This window comes from Pyxicephalus adspersus, chromosome 5 (assembly GCF_032062135.1).
Source record: "Pyxicephalus adspersus chromosome 5, UCB_Pads_2.0, whole genome shotgun sequence".
Taxonomy (NCBI): domain Eukaryota; kingdom Metazoa; phylum Chordata; class Amphibia; order Anura; family Pyxicephalidae; genus Pyxicephalus; species Pyxicephalus adspersus.
The window spans coordinates 141,846,058-141,864,657 of record NC_092862.1 but is presented as its reverse complement, the minus strand read 5'-3'; the positions used below and the strand labels follow the sequence as shown (position 1 = coordinate 141,864,657).

The window sequence follows — 18,600 nt, the reverse complement described above, 5'->3', positions numbered from 1 at the left end:
ACGGAATTTTATTTTGCTCAGAAGTTTCATCCTGAAATGTTAACTAGGAAATTAGATTAGCTCTGATTTTTAAAAGAATTACTGCCTGTACAAAACACCTGCACACCTTTAGCTTTCATTAGGAAACACATTTGCCCTGGTATGGTTTCCATATGCTTATGCAATATCACAACATTTATATACACCCAGAAATGCATTAATTTTCCCCCAACATCTTGTATTGATAATGGGAGAGTAAGAGCCCTGTGTAAAGTCTTCTCCAGCATCTTCAGGTCTGGACTGTGTGGTGGCCAATCCATGTGTGAAAAATATGTCTCCCTGAATATGTCTCCCACAACATCTTGGAATATTTCCGTGCCATCAGAGAAGAAAAAATCTATTGATGGAAATACCTGGTCATTCAGGGAGTCAGCTGACCTCATGTTTGGGAACATAACTGAACCTAGACCTGACCAACTGGAGCAATCCTAGACCATAACACTGCCCCCCACTGGCACCCCAGACCATAAAATTGCACCCACAGACACCCCAGATTAAAGCACTGCCCCCACAGACACCTCATATAATAACTCTGCCCTCCACAGGCACCCCAGATCATAACAGTGCCCCCATAGGCAACGCAGATCATATTACTGCCCCAAAGGCCCCTCAGATCTTAATACTGCCCCCACAGGCACCCCAGACCGTAAAACTGCCCCCACAGGCCCCTCAAATCATAACAATGACCCCACAGGTTCCTCAGATCATAACACTGACCCCACCGGCACCCCAGAATATAAGACTGCACCTACAGCCACCCCAGATCATAGAAAATACCCCCACCAGCAGCCTAGACCATATCACTGTCCCCACAGACACGGTGACTATACTATAACGGTTATTCTACAAGCACTATTACTGATTGTGGTCTCCCTTCCCTCCCTTCCCTTTCCATTGCTTACTTATCATGCCTTGTTCTGCAGTGTGTAGGGGCAACCATTCTAGTAGAGGAACATGGCTTTGAGTTTTAGAGTTCCCCCTGTAATGATCAGATGACTGGTGGGGTGGTATTAAAGAGTCAGCAGGTGATTTATTGAAACCACAGATCCATTGAAATTATGAAGCAGGAGCAGGGAGATCCTTGCACTGCAGATCCTCAGAGACTGCCTCCTCTCCATCAAGGAGAACAGTGAGCAGAAAAATAATGACAATGTACAGGTGCTTAGACAAATGTTATTAGAAGAAGAAGAGATGCTGCTGTGTCTCCTTAAACTGTTGATTTATGGACTTGAGGCCTTGACGATTGAGAACATCTAGTGGCAGAAACAATTACTGCAGTGGAAATATCTAGATTGCAGGTGAATGTTGCAGAAAATCTGGTTCTGTAATATTACAAATATTTGTATAATACAAAACATCTGTAGCCCATCTCTCCCTCTAATTACCACCACAAGTTCAGGAAGGGGCATTCATATACAAAAGTCAGATAGGGTCAGGCTGTTTACTTTCCCGCCTGTAATCCTAGGTGCTGATATATTCAATGCAGTTTTTATGGCTTTGGCGCAATCTGAAGGTATTTGGCTATGATAGAGCAATGTAATAACAGTGTAATCATCTCCCCTATATGAATACCTGAGTGGGCACTGCCCTACTTTTTATGGCTGCCAGGCATGACACATTATTGCATTCCACAATTGAAATCACTGCTGATGCCAATGCAATTCGTTATCCTGCCATGTTATTTTACAGCCTATGGCAGCAACTGGCTGGAAGGCTATAAGAAAATAGCTCAGGTGAAATTGTGCACAAATGTCTGACTCCTAAAGGAGAACTGTAATCATAAAATACTGCAATCTATTGCCCCACACCTGTAGTTGTGCATGTAAATTGTGATTTCTAACTGGGATGTGCCATCAGATAGATGTACTTACCATTGCCAGTTGGGTTCCTGGCTCTGATCCTCTGAACAGAACACTAGTTGGTGATGTGCCAGGTCTACATTTGGCTTGAAAATAGACCCAGCTCCTATTGTTGTCTATGGGACTTGGAGCTGGAAGTAAAACCAGCACCTCACTCAGAAGTTCACTACTCAGGGATACAGCAAGCCATGGTAGGTCTATCTATCTATCTATCTATCTATCTATCTATCTATCTATCCACAAATCCATCTATCTAGCTCTACCTTTTTAACATAATGAACGTGTAAGATAACTTTAAGGTCTTCGGGGAACCCCTGCTATAATTACTATATCCATAGATCACAGTATATTAGCATAGTGGTCAGTAGAAAGAATGTATCTTGAATTGCTGGCCTTTGGGAAGAACATCACCCTTACAGATAACAAAAAGATCAACTGACCAGGAAGGCACAAACTGCTCATTGCTCAAAGCATTCTTTGGAGAAACCCAAGGGTTTCATGGAACCTTGGGTGAGAAAAACTGGTCTAGATCCATCCATCAATTTCTCTATCAACCCATTTTCCATGATCTATCCATTCACCCATCCCTCTCTCTTTATCTATTCATTGATCCATCTATTTTTCATTTTTTCCTTTTTATCTGTCTATCTCTCTCTCTCTTTTACCTTTTTCTATCTATTTTGTATCTATTTATATCCATCCATTCATTTATAGATCCATCCACTTTTCCTGCAATCTGTCTATCTTATCATTAGTTGAGTTAAAAGTTGAGTGTCCATCATGCATGCTGTGCTCCTGCAGTAGATGAGTGCTGGCTTTGTATCACAAGTTTATATGGTGTCCATGGGTTTTATTCAATATAAAGAGCTTGTCTTAGCCTACTTCAGCCTTCCGATTTGTGTTTACAATTGATTGTGCATCTCCCCTTGGCTTGTATCCCTTCCACTTGGCAGAAGCCGCAGTGACAAGAATGTGTTAATGACCCGACTACAAAGTGCGGATAACAGAAATTAGTTTCCTGGTTCCCAACTTCATTATCTTGTTATTACGTTCAGGCGAAGGCTGATGGGTAGCTGTCAGCTCTCAAATGATGTTTGTTTACGAGGAGCTGGCGGTTTTCATTTTGGCTCCCATTGCTCTTGTAATAGAGAAAAGTAAAACCCATCGCCCATTATGGAAAGTTCAAGGCGATGTGCGTAACAAGAGAATGGCCCTAAAGAATCCTTAAAATCCATGTGTTCAAGCAAATTTCATACTTTAGCAAATCAAAACTGTGATTTTAAAGCTGAATTCATAGTTTTTCAGCATTTAGAGGACCAATCCCCCTTCCTCCAAGTTGGTATTTGGCTATGGATGAATGAAAGTGGGGTTTGTCAATCACTGGTTACCTTTAGCTCTTGAACACTCTAAAGCAGAGTTTCTCAACCTTTTTAACACAGGGTAACCCCTTAAAATACCTCTCAGGTCTTCAGGGAACCCCTTCTATAATTCCTATATCCACAGCTCACAGTATATTACTGTGGGAGTCAGTGGGAAGAATTCCTCTTACATTGATGGCCATTGGGAAGAATGTCACCCTTACAGATAGCCAAAAAGATCATTGGGGTCACCTAAACTGACCCGAGAAACACAAATTGGTTATTGCCCATTGATCCACTGAATCCTGGTTGAAAAGTACTGCTCTAAAGGCTGAGCCTCCCTCATTCTTTATAAAGTCATCCAAGGCAGTAGTTAAAGACGGTGGGTAGAATTGGGAAAGTAAAGGCAATGATGTTATTGTTCCATAGCCAAGAATGTACCAAATCCGTGCTTCCATATTGAAATTCTGTTGAGTTTTTATTTGATATTTGGGTTCTCAAGGGAGGAAAATTCATTTCCACTTCCTGTTCACACAATAAGTGTCTCCGGGAAAAAAAAATAAGGAAAATATAATTATAGAAGTAGGATTCTCACACATTCTATGGCTAGATCTCTGTCTTGTAATCCATGGGTAGCTAAAAGGACAAATATAACAACATTTCAATTTACAACTTTATTTTATATACAATTACCGGTACTATAATATATTTATAATTGTTTATTTTTATCTATCTTCAAAAGTTTGTTCATAAAACCAATATAACATCGTTACAAATGTTTTGGGCCGCAAATGAAGACACCAACGTTTTTTTTGGGGGTATCTGACATTAATTTACTCTTTTAAGTGGCACCATTCTACAACAGTCCTACAAAAATGTCAGCCATCATCCCGATAACCCACCACCAATACCCAATGAGGGTCAATACCCATATGACTGTCATGGAGCCTATAGATTGGCTTCTCAATCTGAGGGGGGGGGGGGGTTGGTTATGTCACATGGAGTACTTTGGGTTATACATTGGGTTCCAGGATTTTTACAAACCAGGAATTGTTGCAGTGGGACGGAGGGTGACAAGTATACTACTATCACTAGGGAGTGGGGGTGGGGGGTATTAAAATTGAACCTCAGATCAATGCAATTATTATTACATCATTAAACTATTTTTTTTCACATTTTTTATTTGGGTCAACCAGAAAAAAAATTACAAACAGTAGCAAATAGCATTTTATAAAAGTAACACATCCATTAAAAAAAGTTGTTGCAGCAAAAGAAAACACTACTGAAGCATCAAAAAATTTGGGCAGGGTAAATCCCTGAACTAAACTTGGTATTAGCCCTCTGTGCATCAGAGCTCAGATAAGGAGAAGCAACACAAACAGCTTGCTGATTGAAGGGGAAACAGTACACAGACCTGCATCTCCTTTGTTGCTTAAGTACAAACTGGAGACGGGTCCATGACAGCCGAGGCTCAAAGGAAATAAGTTGAACAACGCTGACTGTCAATTACCTCCAAAGACCGAGGGCATCTAGTGGCAGAAACAGGTACTGTAGATGGCAGTTCCAGATTGAAAGTTTGTATTGCAGCAAATACTAATTTTCTTTTAAATTCTTTTAATGCCCTTCTTTTTTTTTAACTGGATTGCTGGCCTAAATAATTTAAAGAAAAAGTTAGATTTAAACAGGTCCATTATGGAGAGCTGTGGCTTTGGAATGCTGCATCAAGGACCCGTAAAAAAGTAGCCCCAGTGCCAAAATTGAAAACTATTTCTACTGATTTTCACTTTTAATAGATGGAACTATTTTTGCATGTGACCACAACAGTTTAAAAGGAAAAACGACCGAATAAATGAATCAGATTTGCACTTACAAACACAAACATCTGTACGTTATTTTTAGAGCAGACCTCTGGATAGCTACTGTGCGCCGTGCCAGTAACAGTATGTACAGAGGAGCATTAAAACCGGCGCATGCATCTGTGCAAGCCTAACACATGTGTTAATAAAGTGTCTTATGCATAAAACAGACCATTAGTCAGAGCAACGTAAATAAACTCCTTGGCAGCCGCCGCAAAACCCCAAACTGCTAGGGAAAAAAAAAAAGATGGACAGAGAGGGATAGACTCCCTTTTATTGTTCAGATCAGGTAATTTTTGCCACGACTTCTGTAGTAACACCTCACAAATCCCTGGCGGCGCCCCTTGCCGCACTCCGCAAGGATGTTTATCTTTCATATATGGGACGGCGGTGCAAACGTAAAGTCAAACCTTCGGAGAGGCGAAATATATGACTTACATTATATGAGCTTCTGGGTTGTGTAAGGAATCAATTCTATTGTTTGCTGGGTCAGCTCCGACTATGAGAAAACTGAAAATGTGAAAGTGAGTCAAAGATCCTTGAGAAAAAAGTAATATCTTTTATTCATGAAGAGCACATATTATGTAGTGCTGTACAACTAATAGGAACGAGAGATGGCAAACCTTGATACATTAATAACATTGACATATAAAGAGAATAGGACCCTGACCAATGGAGCTTACAATCTAAGAGATTGTTATACATTAAGTGTGGCAGTCATGCTAAGGTCACAAAGTCTTCTGGGTCCGCTTTGTTCAAAGCAATGCTTTGGCTTCTCTCCTATTACTTTGCTCTGATTTCATTGCACACCACAACCTTCTCCCAATAAACCTGAATTAATAAAGCTCTCCAAGACTCCAGAAGACAAAATATGAGTGGTGAACATTGGAGATCCAGAAAACCTGGAATAGATTTCCTAAAAAATAATTTGTCCTTGGTTGGTAAATGCTTTAAATCCTGGACCAAATCCATTTTTGAATTGCTAGATCACCCAGGTTTTCTCATATTAGTCCATTATCTCCAGTTTTAAAGAGCTTTAATAAATTAGGCCCATTGTCCATTAGAAACTGGAGCACATTAGATAGGGCCCATCTCATTTCTTGGATGGAGGATGTCCACCATCATCTAATGCCTTTCTCTGCTGCCTGACTGCCTCCGACCGACCACTTTTATTCATTAGATCCAAGTTCTTTCAAGTGTGGAGTTTCTGCATCATTCATGGCTGTTACCAATATTGTTCTGCATGGGGCAGGGTGCTGTGATATTTTAGGAATCAATGTTCAGCATCTGGTTATATTTCTTTGATACACATAGTACACATTTGATGATATTGATGTTTTTATCAACTGATGAAAACATTCCGAACTACCCCGTCCCTTCTCTGCACTGAAATCTTATCCTAATTGGCCCTTTCAGGGCTACACAATGATTATATTTTATGATGTTAGAGTGGGAATGATGAGTGGTGTATAGGTAGGAAAAGTCAGGCCTGACACCACTAACGCCTTGTATAGATGTCTGAGAAAGATTGTTGCTTGAAACAATCTTTAGTGGTCAATGAGTGTTGTACACACATTGGGCAAGATTTATTAAAGCTCTCCAAGGCTTGGGGATATACACTGTAATTAGTGAACCTGGGAGGTCCAGAAAACCTGGAATGGTCCATGAATGAAAACATTTGCTATCAAATTGCAAATTACTTTTAAGAAATACATTGTAGGTTTGCTGGATCTCCCAGCTTTACTGATGAAAGTGTATCGTCTCCAGCCTTGGAGAGCTTTAATAAATCAGGTCCTATACTGTTCTGTTCTATGGAGAGGGCAGATGATGAGTAAGGGGCACCATGCTGTGCTCTCCCCCCTTCTCTCTCATTCCTGATTGGTTGCTTATCTATTAAAGAACAACATTGGGGGACAACTGTGCACATGTCAAATTTTTACATTAGACCAGCACAACCATTTGCTTTGGGCGATTATTATCTGACGTGTGTAGGTAGATTTAATCCACAAAAATCCTTCTCACTGAATGCTTTGCTGGCAGATCATATGTACTTAGATAAAATGATATATCTATAAAATAGTTATTTTATATTATTTTTTTATTTTTGCATTTCCACCTAAATTTTCCTCCATCATTGCCTAATATCGTTCCATATTCCCAAGTATCTTTTTTTTACCCAAATCCCGTGTTATTTGAACACATTAGGATTTGATGGACATCTGAATTACACCCTAGCATCGCATTACCGCCAAAGTGCTGGACAGAGTCGTAAAGCTTTCATAGCGCTGGTAGTAATACGACATTGAGGAAGTCTTTGATTGCTCATGTGCGATGTTATTCCTATGCCGATCTCGTGTCATTTGCCCTCCTCATATCCATACAGGAACACTTTTGGTGTGGTTATAACTCACACAGCCAAGCAGGAAAAGACAAAAAAAAAAGTTAAAAAGGCAATAGATGACTATTTAGCTAATAAATCTGTCGCCACAGACTGGCTTCCATTTCCTGAGAATAAGCAAATTACAGTCGGGGTCGTTCAGGACTGCATAAGGCGTTCAAAATTCACTGGGGTACAGCTTGTCAGGTGTATGACTAAAGCCAGGCTGCAGGCAGATAGAGGAATGAATTTGGGTTGGTATCAGCGTTTTGTAGTCCAACAGATTCCAAACTGGGAGATGTGGAAGCAGCACAAGGAGCCAGTTATTCATGCCTAATGGTGTTTTCTCTAATTATTGCATTGCACAGAGTTGTCACCTGGAAATTAGATGGTGACAAATCCTGAAAATGGCAATTTTACCAGTTATCATTGGAATATGAGATGATGTGAAATCTTTTAATGCAGTTACCCACCCTACCCATAGGAAAGTGGTAACGAGCGATCCAGGAGGAACTGCTCTCAAGAGTTGTTCTTGTGTACATATAGGAAGAAAAATAATTTTCCTGAGGAATTTTTTCTTTGTTATATTTAGCCAAAAAGGTCAAATGTTGGGCTTTCTGTCATTAGACTTTAGGAAACAAATGTAGCATGTTGAGGAGTTCATTATAGGATTTTTAACAGGGCCAACAGGTAACACAGATTTGGAAATCTTGATTTTTTAAAAGGATTGTCAAAGCAGTGATCTCTAGCACTATTATGTAACATTGCAGTCTCTGACCGTCTCCTGTACAATGTCTGCAGTTTCTGACCATCTCCTGTACAATGTCTGCAGTCTCTGACCTTTCTTTCTTTCTTTCTTTCTTTCTTTCTTTCTTTCTTTCTTTCTTTCTTTCTTTCTTTCTTTCTTTCTTTCTTTCTTTCTTTCTTTCTTTCTTGCAGCTGCTCTGACCATTTGGCAGCATAAACTGGCACCTTCTAAAAGTGTCAATTTAGACAGCTTGGTCTGTTATAGGAAGAGGAAAGAGAATGGATCCAATGACAAAATCAACAGCATGTATAACCAGTTGTGTTGAATCTTACATTATGTCTTTTCTGGTAACCTCCCCATCATCATCACTGGGTCTCTGTGCACATGCCTCCCGAGGATGAGTCTATTTCTAAAACATTACAGCACATTGCCCCAGTACTTGCTTTAAGAACCCTCAGCCCCAATGCAAGCAGTGTACTATATCTTAGGAATGGTATACAAATATCAAAATGCCTTGGTGGGTGGATGCCAGTCAGGAGGAATGGCATTTCCCATGCAGACCACTCTAGGTAATATCCATATGTGATGCTGAGTCTCCATGATTGAAAGAGGAAAATGGGGGTGTGCAGGACAGGCAGGCTGAGAAGGAAAGGTCTAGATTATGTTGGATGGCCTCAAGCCAAAAAATGAGTGTGCACTTTTCCCTAAACCTGCACAAGCATTATAATTTAATGGCTTAGCTTGCTGAAGTCTGGCTTTTCTTTAAAGCAAGCAAATGCTGAGCATAAATGCCTAAATGTTATCTGTTACATCTACACGAGCCAGGAGAGTTGTGCAGACTCTACAGCTCTGTAACTTTCTTTGCCACCTGCCTGCTCACTGAATAAGGGGCAACTATTAAAGATGGTTATTGTTTAGGAGTGAAACATAGCATATTATTTGGCAGATGGGTAAATGGCCACCCTAGCTAAACAAAATTGGAAATATTGTATGTTGCATGGTGTTATGTCTACTTTGCTGCCTGTTTAAAATTCATGATATATCAAGATATATATATATACACACACACACATACAGAATCTCTCTCTCATCTATATGTTGTATATGTATATACAGGTATATATGTATGTATGTATGTATATATATAGTTGTAATTGTATAAACAGTTAAAAAAGGCTCAGCAACCCCTACCTTCCCATGCAACTCACAAACACTTATATCTGTTTTTTTATTTTTTGCTTATTTTGGGAGGGGTCATAACCACAAATTCTATTTCTGTACTGCTGGACAGATGGTTGGGTTGGTAATGCTGAGGATGTGAATATGCCATCCCATTGGGGTTGATTTACTTTATTTATTTTAAGGAATAGAGGCTGTTCACATAGCAATGTGAATTATGTCTTGAAAGTCAACTTGAAAGTATATTTTACTTCTTTTTTCTTAGATGACATGATTGAGATTAAATGAGTTTGCAAAGTGAACTATCATACATTCACTAAGCTAAGTAAAGCATTCCTTATGCCCATTGGAACGATAAGTTAACATGTAACCAAGCAGAAGCTGGCACAAATAATGAGAGTACAGCTAGGGGGGATGGAAGAAGCCTGAGTCACTATTAAAGAAGAACATTCAATATGAGATGTATTAAAAAAAGAGTGGAGGGCCACTAATGTTTACAAGTAAAATTGAATAACAAAACCGAGTTGTCAGCCCCAAACCTGGACAGGATCAAAAGCTATCAAAAGGTATTTACAGCTTTATGTACTAAGCAGGAAATAATTGACCTGATTTATTATAGCTCTCCAAGGCTAAAGAGGATACACTTTCATCAGTGAAGCTGGGTGATCCAGCAAACATGAAATGGATCTGGTTCAGGATTGAAAAGATTTGCTAACAAATAGCAAATGACCTTTAAGAAATCCATTCCAGGTTTTCTTGATCACCCAGCTCCACTGATGAAAGTGTATCTTCTCCAGCCTTGGAGAGCTTTAATAAATCGTCCCAATGTGTTATACTAAAGGATGGCATGACGTATGTACAAGTCACTGTGCAATTGGGGTTTCGACTGGAATTCTCCTTTAAGTAATAAAATCCTGTCAATTCTCTTCTGTGCCGCTTTGGAGTTCAGTGGATCACAGAATTTAATATACGTCTTGTATTAGCATATTGTACACCAGATGTATAGATGAAGGGAGGACAGCGGGTCATCTCCTTGAATTCCCAAGGGCCAAACAATTTTGACTTCCACATCTATCATAGGGTATTCAGGAATAAGCAGTCCTTATAAAGCAGGACGCAATTGTTAAGCACGGAACAACATCTGCACAACAGATGGAAGCTTGTTGGAAAACCGGCCAACATTTTTTTTTGGGTCTCCAACCCTTTTTTCCACCGACAAGTAAGCACAAGGGCCCAGCCTCGTAGGATATGAAAAGAGACCGTAAGGTCAGAGTGGGTTGGTATCTCCCATCCCACAGTCCCAGGAGGGCTGTAAAATCAGAATATTTCCAGAAATAAGTTTCAAAAAACAAGAGATTTACAGCAAGTTGCAGTTGAAAGGAAAACAGTATTTTATGATTAGGTAGAAAGGTGAAAAAAGTAGCAAAACAATAATAAAATGTAACACACAATAAATACAAAACTAAAAGGCAGATGAGTCGTGATAACTATTTAAAAACTTCCCAAATTTTGAGCAACTGAACATAAGCAAATAAATCGGAAGATTTCTCATATATAAGACCAACATGGTCAGGTCATGTACAGTGGGAGACTATGTCTATCTGCAACTTTCCCATTTTCTTCACTATGGTTGCCCAAGCCATTTTGTCATATAGGAGACCGACATGGTCAGGTCATTTACAATGAGATACTTGCCCTGATTTATTAACCTTCCTAGCGGTTCATTTCTTTCCAGTTTTATATGTCTAAAAGCGGTACATTGTTTTTCATGAAAATTTATTTTACAGAATAATATAATAGTATGAGTATGATAAAGTTTGAAACACAAAATCATTTAAAAACAATAAATTGAATAAATTAAAAAATCTATATATTAAAAAAAAAAATAATTAAAAAAAAATACACATTATACTCATACTATTATATATACTGTAAAAAAAATGTTCTTGAAAACAATGTACCGCTTTTACACATAAAAATCCAATGTATTGCATTCAATACAGTTATTTTGTATTGAATGCAATACAAATGAATTTTGAATTTCCCGCCCCACCCAGCCGCGACGTACACACGCACCAACGTCACCGGGAACTCATCGGATGCAGAAGCGGGAAGAAGAAAGAAGACAAAGATCGCGGCACTGGACGGCGCGGGACCCCGGCGGATCGGGTAATCGCTCTATTTACTAACCTTCCCTAGGTGTTCCAACCCCGAGAGTGACTCGGGGTTACCACTTGTAGCAACTTTTTTCTACCCCGAGTCACACTCGGGGTTACCGCTAGGGAGGTTAAAGCTCTCCAAGGCTGGAGAGGATACATTTTCATCAGTGAAGCTTGGTGATCCAGCCATGTTTTCAATCCTGGACCGGATCCATTCCAGATTTGCTGGATCACCCAGCTTCACTGATAAAAGTGTATTCTCCCCAGCCTTGGAGAGACTATCTGCAACTTCCCCACCTCATCTGAGGGTTGTTCCTCACTATGGTTGCCCAAGCCTTTATTTCATATAGAAGACTAACATGACTAGACCATCTCAAGTGACCTGCCATGTCCATCTGCAACCTCTCTGCCTCATTTCGGAGTTGTTCTTCATTATGGTTGCCCAAACAAATTTGTTATATGGAAAACCATCATGGTCAAGCCATCTCCAGTGACCTGCCATGTTAATCTGCAGCTATCCTGCCTCATTTGGGGCTTGTTCTTCATTATTGTTGACCAAACCTTTTTGTCATATAGACCAACATGGTCAGGCCATCTCCAGTGGTCCATCTGCAGCTTCCCTGCCTCATCTGGGAGTTGTTCTTTATTATGGTTTCCGCAATAATGTATTTTATTTGGCATGTATTCTATAAATTAAAATTCATAAAAAATAAATAAGGTGCTGAATAGGAAAATTTATTCTGCATATTCCGCAGAATAAAAGTCACACCATTCATTATCATATAAATAGCATAGTAAACGCGATATTACAAAACATTGTTTAATTTTATTTTCTAAAGGACTTTTACATTTGTAGGCATTATATACAGTGGGGGTATGTGTGTGTGTGTGTGTGGGGGGGGGGGCTTTAATTTGGCAGCTGTTCCTGCTCTACAAGCAATTCCTGGCTGTCATTTTGTTCTAACAATGCTCTAGGGGGCAGCAGCAGGAGAATATGAGCAAGAATATACATTGTGAGGGTTAAAGCATGACTTTGGTGTATGGTGAGAAAATTAATGCTGTTACAAAACTATTTTTAAGGGGTGCATCATGCACGATGTTGCCAGCACATGGACAGTTTAGGGACTTTCTAACAGCCGATGGTAGTAGTCTGCCTTGTTGTAGGCTGTGGGTGAATGTTATGGCTGTTTTAAAGGACTGACCTTTGCTGCTGACCTTGCTTAATTAAAAAGCATTATCTCCTCACTCTGTTTTTGAGACTTGACAGTGTTGGCAATGATCTCTAGATTTACCCTAGATATGCTTCTACCTTTCACTCATATGTGTTTGATACCTGCTAAACTTTTGAGTAGACTACACCTTTAGGTCTGGAGGCCTCATTGATAAAATAAAGGCGACAAATTAGAGCTGCCACCTTCAGGCTGTAGTGAGATCTGCAGTGCAATTTGTTTAATTGTGTAATTGTCAAATTCAGTTACATTATTAAAATAAATAAATAAATAATAATACATTATTTTAAAATTCTTTTTGCCATATTACAAAAAATATATAACAATATACAACATGAAACCCTGCTATAACCCCTAATATATATATATGCATATACAAATTAGTCATAAAAGTATTTTAAAGTTTACTTCAGCATATTGACACTGCTAAATTTGGCCAAGATATTAAAAATAAAGCATTAAAAAGAATTAGGCATTTAGGAACTCACAGGAGGCAGCACTGAGGTACATCAATGTCACCTTTATATTGAGAAATCAACCAGATGTCTGGAGCCAAGCTAAGCATATGTACTCGTATTTTTACTTTTAATAATTAATTTATTTGCCTTTTTAAAGATATTTGTTTTAATTGAACTGAGTATGGTGATTCCATGTAAGTGGATCTTGCATGGTTCCTAAAGTTTATCATATAAATGGCCTTATAGCCTTGATCCTAATTCCTCCAGCAGGCAAAAAAATACTTCTAACCTATTCATGGCGCATTTACTATTTCTATTTCCTACATTTTTAGCTACATTTTGTGTTTGTGCTACAATACAGAAACTACAAATAATTGTTTCATTGTTCTATGTGCTACAGCATAATGAACTGACACATGTGTGCACCACGATATTCCATTCTATGAGACACAAAGCTGTGAAATGTTTAAAAAAGTAAATCACATAAAACCTTTAAAACTTGCAACTCAATAAATCTGTGAAGCAGCTGTTGCACTCCACAGTTCACATGAGAGCGGCTCTATACAAACCAGGGCTAAAAATGCCAACAAAACCAACAAAATCAGATTACAATTGTCACTTCCCTGGATTAAAAATGTTAAAAGTTTTTTGATCTGATTGTTTTTTTTTTAATTCTTTATGGGGAACTCCACTTCTTTTTCATATTGCACTGTTTCCCAACCAGGGTTCCTCTAGAGGTTGCTGGGGGTTCTTTGAGCAATGAGCAGTTTGCACCTCTCAGGTCAGTATAAGTGACACCAATGATCTTTTTGGCTATCTGTAAGGGTGACAGTCTCCCCGATGGCCAGCAATGTAAGAGGAATTCTTCCCACTGACCACCACACTAATATACTGTGAGCTGTGGATATAATAATTATAGAAGGGGTTCCCTGACGACCTGAAAGTTATTTCAAGGGTATAAGGCAGATATCCAGAAGGACGTTTCTTCGCACAGAAAAAGGTCCAGAATAGACAAAGCTTTAATTACCCTTAGGAGCTAACTGAAGCCAATCCACCCCTAAAATACCTTTATGTTGCTTTTCAATAGATTCCATTGCAGTTTGTCCAAATTGTCCAATTTTTGTAATTATTTTTTAACGTTGTTTGGGAATTTTAAACTTTTAATCTATTGTCACCATGTAAGGCTGAGCTCCCTTGGACAGAGTTGTATTTACAAATTACTCCACATTGCCTATTAGTATTACCTATCCACCACCATCATTACAAGAAAGTACCAGTGATATACAAGGTTTAAAATATGTATAAGGGTTTCTTTTAATAAAAACAATAAAATTGGATCTGGACTTTAACTCATATTTTGATAAGTAGGTCAACAATGAGACTCCCCATATTTACCAAGGTAGGTTTGGTAAATAAATAGAATCTTTCAGCGTTTCATTTAATTGTACATTGATTATACTCTAACCCAGTGTTTCTTGACCTTTTACCATGGAGGAACCCTTGAAATAACTTCCATGTCTTCAGAGAACCCCTTCCATAATTTTTATGTTTACAGCTCACAGTATATTAGTGTGGTGGTCAGTGGGAAGAATTCCTCTTACATTGCTGGCCATTGGGAAGAATGTCACTCCTACAGATAGCCAAAAAGATCATTGTGTCACTGTGTAGACAACCCTTTTATGTAAGGTAAAAATTCTGTTGTTTTTTTTTTATTGCAACACCCTTTTCTTAAAAAAAAAAAGGGTGTAGCATCGCCCCCTAATTCTTGATCGCCCAGGCAATCGAGAATGAATGGAGGTGCAAAGTCTCCCAGGATACCTACATCAGGCATCCCGGGACGCTCTTGAGTGCTCCTTCTGCACATGCCCCGAATTGCCTTTTTGCACAAAGAAAAAAATTTGCCGATCTCACACGTGCAGTGAGATCGGCAATTTTTTTTTCCATCCTACGTCACCCAATCTCGCGCCTGGGTTGGGTGACTTAGGATGAAGAACCAGGAAGAAGAAGAGAAGATGGTGGCGACCGGAGCGCTGGCTCGGGAATGAATGCCGGGACGACGCGGGACCCGATGCAAAACACCCTCGGACAGATCGGACTACCCTGCAGGATTGAAGGTAAGTGTGTTTTTAGTTTAGTTCTTCTTTAAGAGGCACACACTTTTCATTACTATTGCCCCATTCTATAATTATTATATTTACAGCTCACAGTGCATGAGTGTGGTGGTCAGTGGGAATAATTCCTCTTACATTGGTGGCTAATGAATGTCACCGCTACAGATAACCAAAAAGATCATTGGAGTCACATAAACTCACTTGAAAGGTCCAAACTGCTCTTTTCTTATAGAACCCCCAGCAATATCAGGAGGAATTTTGGTTGAGAAGAACTGATCTAATAAGCATGTAATACAAACACACCCAAACCTTGGAAACCACAGAAAAATCCTCAATACTGAATCATTTTCCAGGCTTATATATGGGTACCGTCAATCTAAGAGCTCATAAAATCTAGGATTATTATTACATTTGTTTTTATTATTTACTTTGGACAACAGTCATGTGTTTTCAATAAAAAAAGAAAAAAATTCTGGTATTCCATACAAACGCCAACTTGGGAAAAAATTGCTAGCATCCAGTCATCCGCCATCTGTATTTGATTTGAAAACATCTTTTGCAGGAAAATACACACATACAAATGAATTTATTTGTCTTGTTTGACAGATTCCCAGGAAGGAAGCTACAAATCTGATGTCAACAGTAAACCCCGGAAGGAGCGGACGGCTTTTACCAAGGAGCAGATAAGGGAACTGGAGGCCGAGTTTGCCCATCACAACTACCTGACGAGGTTGAGACGATATGAAATAGCAGTGAACTTGGATCTCACAGAAAGACAGGTACTACCAAAGAGGTTCATTATTGGATTGTGTTTTGGGGGTTTTCGGACACAGCACTAAATATCATAGACCTTCTTTAGAGATAATCTGCCATTTGTATGCATTGGAGATAACTAGTTTACGGTTTGAAGAAATGTGTAGATGTAATCTATTAACTCAAGAAGAACCAATGTAATAGTAAATAGGGACAATAAAGAATACAAGAACAACAAAAATACGGGACTTTAACGGCAGTGGATTTATAAAAAGTTATCATATACTTTTTATTTCCTATATTTAGAAACAACAGTTAAAATATACATGCCTCTTCCCTTATACAAAGTTTCAGAAAGAGTTATTCAACACTGTTAGCATACATGGGCTAGATACATTGTACGCATTACATATGATGAGATTATCCGACGCGTTTGGCAGACTGTGTCCGCTTCCTCAGGGATGTAATTGGTACAGCTAGTAGGTGTATCAGCACTACAACATGTACAAAAAAACACAATAAGTACAGCTCTATTATATAACAAGTACAACTCTATCATATACATCAATTCTTCAATACAACTAAACTATTCTGTACATACCAAGTTGTTGAATTCACCGGTATGCTTACTCTCTTGGTATGAAGGTGGGCAAAAGGCAATAGACAACAGAAGGTTTTAAACATTTGTAGAAGCCTGGCCAATGCAACCCATTCTGAAACCCATTCTGAAACCATTGGCATTTTTATGGTGTTGGTCCTCAGATGGCATCTATAACAGCTTCCACTCCTATCTTCCATGAGAATGGAATGTTGTGTTAGGCTAGGTATTAATCTTGGATTAGACGAAATGGCTAGGATTCAGCATTCCAATTCATTTCACAATTTCTCGGTAGGGTTGAGGTCAGGGCTCTGTGCGGAAAACTCAAGTTCCTCCACACCAAGCTCATGCAACCATGTCTTTAGGGAGCTGGCTTTGTTTACAGGGGTACTATCATGCTGGAATAGAAAAGGAACTTTCCCAAACTGTGGCCACAAGATTTACAATTTTCCAAAATGTCTTTGTTGAATTGATGCTACCCTTCAGTTGAAACTGACTCATGTGTTGGGGTTTCCAAATACATTTAGCCATATGGGGTGTTTTAATAGTTCTGTGTCCACATTCCACTTCTGGCCATATGCTGTAATTCATTATTAATAATTACTGGATTCCTGAATTGTGTGCAGAAGGGACAGAAATGTTTATAAATAATCAAGGTAATTAAAAATTTGCTCTGATTCCTAAAAGCAAGCAACAAGAGGTTTAAAACAGGACTTACACTGAACCACTACCTATGATTTTTCTCAACCAGGGTTCCTCCAGAGTATGATAGGGGTTCATTGAGCAATGAGCAGTTTGTGCCTCTCAAAGAGGAACTACACTAAAAACTGACCCCCAAAAAAATTTACTTTTAATCCTGCAGAGGAGTCCGATCCATCCTAGGGGTGTTTTGCATCGGGTCCCGCGTCGTCCCCGCATCATTCCCCGACCCGGCGCTCCGGTCGCCACCATCTTCTCTTCTTCTTCCTGGTTCTTCATCCTACGTCACCCGACTCAGGCGCGACATCGGGTGACATAGTATGGAAAAAAATTGCCAATCTGACTGGGCATGTGTGAGATCGGCAAACTTTTCTCTTTGTGCAAAAAGGCATCTTAGGGCATGCCTGATGTAGGTATCCTGGGAGGCTTTGCACTCCTATTCATTCTCGATTGCCCGGGCGATCGAGAATTAGAGGGCGATGCAGAATCCTTTATTAAAAAAAAAAAAAAAAAGAGTGTTGCAACTAAAAAAAAAACAAAAAAAAACAGAATTTTTACGTTACATAAAAGGGTTGTCTACACAGTGACACAATGATCTTTTTGGCTATCTGTAATGGTGACATTCTTTCCAATGGCAATCTAAGAGGAATTCCTCCCACTGACCACCACACTAATATACTGTGAGATGGGGATATAGTAATTACAGCAGACCTGAACATTATTTTAAGGGTTCCCCCATGTTAAAAAGATTGAGAAAGGCAACATGCATCACAATTTTAATACCGTAACATGGCCGTGGATATTGTGTCATTCATAATCATGCTGCAAAACAAAACAAAAAAGAATATAATTTATCAAATGTATCAATAGATAGCCTTTACAAATTGCCCGGCTCTAAAACAAAAAACAATATTAATAAATCATTTTCAAAACTTTAAACAAGTAATGATATTAAATATTCCACAGCTTCCCTTTAAGTAACATGGACACTTTAAGGCGAGACTGCTCAGCATGACCACAAATGCACCATGCACACAGACACGAAAAAAATGTGCAAATTATTACCAACAAATACATAGCAGATGACCGGGGGCCTTTAAACATATGTACAGCAATATATTAGTAAAAGTACACGCCAGGTGCCAAGGAAATGGGGAGTTTCCTCAAACCATCAAAA

At 39.1% G+C, this 18,600-nt stretch overlaps 1 protein-coding gene across 1 annotated transcript in view; it reads left to right on the top strand.

The window, feature by feature from the left end:
• Positions 1-18,600, top strand: part of MEOX2 (mesenchyme homeobox 2) — a 56,678-nt gene that overhangs the window by 26,349 nt on the left and 11,729 nt on the right. The window contains exon 2 of the mRNA XM_072412956.1: positions 15,980-16,152. Within this exon, the coding sequence (XP_072269057.1) occupies positions 15,980-16,152 (173 nt within the window). The remainder of the gene's footprint in view (positions 1-15,979; positions 16,153-18,600) is intronic.